Here is a 4,573-nt window from a genome sequence, read left to right as displayed (position 1 = left end):
CCTAGTAATATATTGTTTTATTCTTAACTAAACCATGCTACAAGATCTTAGATAGTTGATCCATTAAATCAGCCATTTCAGGTGCCCATCAACAATAAAGTTGAGAGAAATTAAAAATTTAATCTCAATGAGTAGCATAAAGTAAAATATACTATAGGCTTTTTTTCCTTTAATGTTTAATAAAGAAAGTTTTCTACTTTCAAAACGATGATACAGATCAATTATCACAACCAACAAACGAAAATTATACCATCAATAACTTTTGCAGAATAAAAAGAGTGATCACACTTAAAGAAACTTGATCAAAGACTTGGACAAATCATGACGAGACTTATAGCTTCACGATATTATCCTTGATTATATTATTACATAAGTATAGGTTCAATCAACAAAGACCTTATGCGATCCTCGATCACTCCATCGGGTTTGCCATATCCATCTCCATATTGGTATATGCATTGGGCCATTCGAGGAATATTGATGGCCATCATTTTCAGATTTTCCTCAAAAGGCGAAGTGAAACTTCGATCTCCATTTATTGCTCTCCAATTCCCCTTGATTAATCCCCTGATATGCCCACGAGCTATGTTCTCCGATACACCGGTCTCATGCATGTAGCACTGGATAGATTTGGATATATCGCCTCTTTCAAGCTCGTCCTGCACAAAAACAATCGATACAGAGAGGAGAAACTGTGTGAACTATTTATTACGTTCATTCCATGAACGAATGATCAAGTATGGAGCAATTCTCATACCGTGGAAGTACCCAAATCATCACAAAGTCGAAGGATCATGGATGACCATCTTGCAATCTCAGGACGGCTTTGGAAACCGTCTAAGGCCTCTCGAGTTACATCGTCACTGGTGCAACAAGCAACAGTCAATATCAGGAGACCCGATATCGATACAAGTGCGTTCTCCAAGTACTCTTCAAGATTGGGTGTGTAGCCTTGGTGGTACCACCTTGCTTCCACCTTGTATGCCTTGCATAGATCTGCCCACTGAATCCAAGGATAGCACTGTTTATAAAGTGGAACTGCATGATTGACGATACACAAAAGAGGGGGGATGGGATCGATATGTTACTGCTTTTTTTAGGTGTGGAATTATATCCAGACCCTTCTCTTTCATAACATTGTACGCGGTGTCATTTGTAGTGTTGAAGAGGGCTAGAAAACATATCTTCATATACTCTGGCAATTTGTCCATTGTATTAACATCCCATCTGCAACATCCATCAGAGTAGATGTTATCAGGGATCAAAGATTGTTGAAATAACACCTCCTACATGCATGACGTGGAGGAGTTGTTTACCTATCGACGGCATCCGTGAAAAGCTCGAGCTCATCGATGGTGCCGTAAACATCATACACATCATCTATTGTTGTTATCAGGCAGTTAACTTTTGTCTGCGCCTCCCTGAATCTTGCAAACTGTGGCTCAAAAGCCCAGCCAACCGTCCAGAAATAGTTCTCCATCAACCTGTCCCTGGAAAATGGAAGCCTTTTCGCGAGGCCAAGATTGCTCCACCATCTGATCGATAGCCATAAGTTTGTGCTGAAGTTTGCTGGTTCATAAACGACGGCAGAATGTACAGGACATGATTCAAGTAAAGCAAGCTCAAAATACCTCGACACTTCTCTGAGTTCCCTCTGATATATGATCTGAACCCTGTTGAAGTCCAACTTAGCCAATTCAAGTAGGACAGGGTTCATCTTCGCTTCCCTTTGGGATGCTTCTATGAACCACCTGGTCTGTAACCTCGGCATCCTCCAGTTCAATGGAAGCTCCAAGGCTTGGGCTACGTGCTCCCTGAGATGAGGCTCAAGTGATCCCTCCATGAGGCTCTTGAGCTGTTTAGTTGTGAAGTTCGTAGCTTCTTCCAGCACGTGCTCTCCTTCCTTTGCAAGATGGGAAGCCTCGTACAAGCTCACCAATCCTTCAGTCTGGAGGCGAAGGCTGGCTTTCAAGTTTCCCTTCTCATCCATAAATCGGTAGAATACACCTTCAGTCCATCCACATAATTTGTGCAAGTTAGATTGTGACACCATGATAGAACAGAATAAACACAAAATTCCATTAGTATGTTAGGCTATTAACGTGGCATAATTTATGACTAATTGGACATATTTCTAGTTGTCTCAGTTTTATGGAAGTAATTGTTCTAGCAATATATGAGGTACATCAGCGACAATGCTGTATCAGTCGCCAAGAAAGGAGTAAAGCAGGATATACAGCTTAATCACCTTCAGAAACATCAAATCCATGTTCTCTGAGAAGCCTGAACATAAGAGCCGTGGCATGAAGATTATCCTTCAGCAACATGTTCACCTTTTCCACGGAACCGTATATAGTCCCTAAAGCATCCTTAATATCCTCCTTAAAGTGATACGCCACCCCAAGCTGCTGCAGGTGATCGATCAGTTGAAGCTGCTCCTCCATTCCCTTCTTCATGTAGATCAGTTGTTTCACGTCCTCCGTCAGTTTTTCCATCCTTCTTGCGTTATCCTCCTCCACCTAATGAAAGCTAGTGAGTAACCAGTGCGAACTATAGATAAAACTCAAGCTTACAGATTGCATGTATACCGACCTTGGTGTCATTTCTTAGCGATTGGATGTATTCGTCACTCCACGAGCTTGGCTGGTAATTAGCAGATCGCCGAGGAGGAGTCTGCGCAGCACACCGGATATGTGGTCGGAAGCATGGACGTGGTGAAGCCTTGGACGGCGACGTCCACCGATGGGCACCGATGAGACTGCAGAAGGACGGAGCAGAAGCGCAGAAAGCCATTTGGCTCGGTGGACAACAATGAGCAGAAGACGGAGAATCTTATGGACTTTGTAACGGCTTCATTTATATCCACACAAGTCGTGTGATAAAAGATAAGGAGGAAATCTTATCTATTTTGTTAGGGACATGTTAGTGCATTCAAGCTAAGCTAATTTACTTCTTCAATAAAACTTCTTCAATAATTGTTCTTATCTTCTATTATTTCTATTATGATATCAGAGCCGCTTGCTTAGAGTAAGCTTTCTTTTCGCTGTCGACTCATCTTTGTTGCTTCTCCACCTCCGACGACAAAAGAAAAGGCTTTCTACCATTGCTTTTCCGTCATCAGGCCGTCGGTGCAACAAATCTTTCCTCCTCGACGAACGATAACTGTCTTCTCCACTACCACTCTGCGCCAACGTCTGTTTCCTTCCACTGCGGCGTCTCTAGTGCTGCGCTCACCAGCATTGCCCTACCTTTCTTCCTCGCTGTAGCTAGCTCCTACCTCTTCTGATGTAGCTTCCTCCTCTACTGCATCTTTGCTGTAGCTTCCTCCTCTATTGCAGCTTCTTCCTATGCTGTAGTAGCATCACTGCAACATTGATGTAGATTTCTCCTATGCCGTTGTCGCACCAAAACCGTCGCAATCGCAACTGTCGTCGTCGCAATCGTAGCCGCTGCCATAGCAGCCGCAATCATCGTCGTCGAATCCATAGCAACAATAACAATAGCAGCAAGATGCTCTTTCCCTACTCATGAAGCCTCTCGCTTATAAACCATCGATCCAAGATTGGTATCCTTGTCAGGAGTACTATCTTGCGGGGGCACGATAGAAGATAAGGAGAAAATCTTATCTATTCTGTTGAGGAAAATCCTCTATTCTATTAAGGAAATTTCTCCCTCCTAATCTGTATAAATAGGAGAGGGACATGTTAATGCATTCAAGCTAAGCTACTTTACTTCTTTAATAAAGCTTCTTCAATAATTGTTCTTATCTTCTATTCTTTCTATTAAGTTGCACATCCTCGTGTTCCATGCAAATGTATATTTGCTGTCAGCATGTTCAACTGGTTCACTTCCGCACCACGTTTATGATATGATACGTGTATAAATTAAATTAGAAAATGGTATTAAAACGATAAAAAGAATTTAATTTGGATTTCGAAATTAATTTGTGTTAAAGAGTTTTTCTTGGATTATATAAAGTCATGATTTGTATCCCTTGGAGTATATGTGTTGTGAAAACAATTGAGTTGTATAAGTTTTAGTAAATACATCAAGAAACCCTTCTTTCCTCGTCCAAATTAACTTGTTTTAATCTCTCCACTTCTTTCTTCAATTGATATCGGAGAGCCAAGTTAACTCATGACTTCCTAGAGTGCATTTTCAACATAAATTTCCTTATTGATGAAGGAAAACTTTAATTTATGGTGCATACAAATTAAGGCACTTCTAGGCACTCTTGATGTGTGGAAGCTTGTACGAGATGGTTTTATTAAACTTAGTGCGGAGGAAAAAACCCAAATGGATAAAGAAGCAATAAAACAACTCAAATATCAAAGAAAAGAGAAGAATGCCTTATTCACAATATACTAAGTCCTTAGCAAAATGAAGTTTGAGATTATTGCTTCGTCAAAGATACCTAAGGAGGCATGGAACACTTTACAAAAAAACAAGGTGAACAAGATCCGCCTACAAACTTTAAACTTTAAGAGCTGACTTTGACAAACTACAACAATGCACCTCTAAGTCCATTTCAAAGTACTTCTATAATATCATTTATATTATTCACCAAATGAGA

At 40.8% G+C, this 4,573-nt stretch overlaps 1 protein-coding gene across 1 annotated transcript; it reads right to left on the bottom strand.

The window, feature by feature from the left end:
* Nucleotides 1–236: 236 nt before the first annotated feature.
* On the bottom strand, nt 237–2,828 carry LOC135643794 (monoterpene synthase 8, chloroplastic-like). Its single transcript, XM_065161155.1, has 7 exons — nt 2,593–2,828; nt 2,249–2,519; nt 1,632–2,007; nt 1,317–1,535; nt 1,089–1,227; nt 758–1,003; nt 237–659 (listed from the first exon to the last, which is right to left on the bottom strand). Exons 1-7 carry the CDS (start codon nt 2,791–2,793, stop codon nt 366–368), a joined length of 1,746 nt encoding a protein of 581 aa, XP_065017227.1. The 5' UTR covers nt 2,794–2,828; the 3' UTR covers nt 237–365.
* Between the last annotated feature and the right edge of the window lie 1,745 nt (nt 2,829–4,573).

The sequence above is a fragment of the Musa acuminata genome, chromosome BXJ1-4 (assembly GCF_036884655.1).
Source record: "Musa acuminata AAA Group cultivar baxijiao chromosome BXJ1-4, Cavendish_Baxijiao_AAA, whole genome shotgun sequence".
Taxonomy (NCBI): Eukaryota; Viridiplantae; Streptophyta; class Magnoliopsida; order Zingiberales; family Musaceae; genus Musa; species Musa acuminata.
Note: the sequence above shows the minus strand (reverse complement) of the source record. Positions and strands in the feature narration are given on the sequence as shown.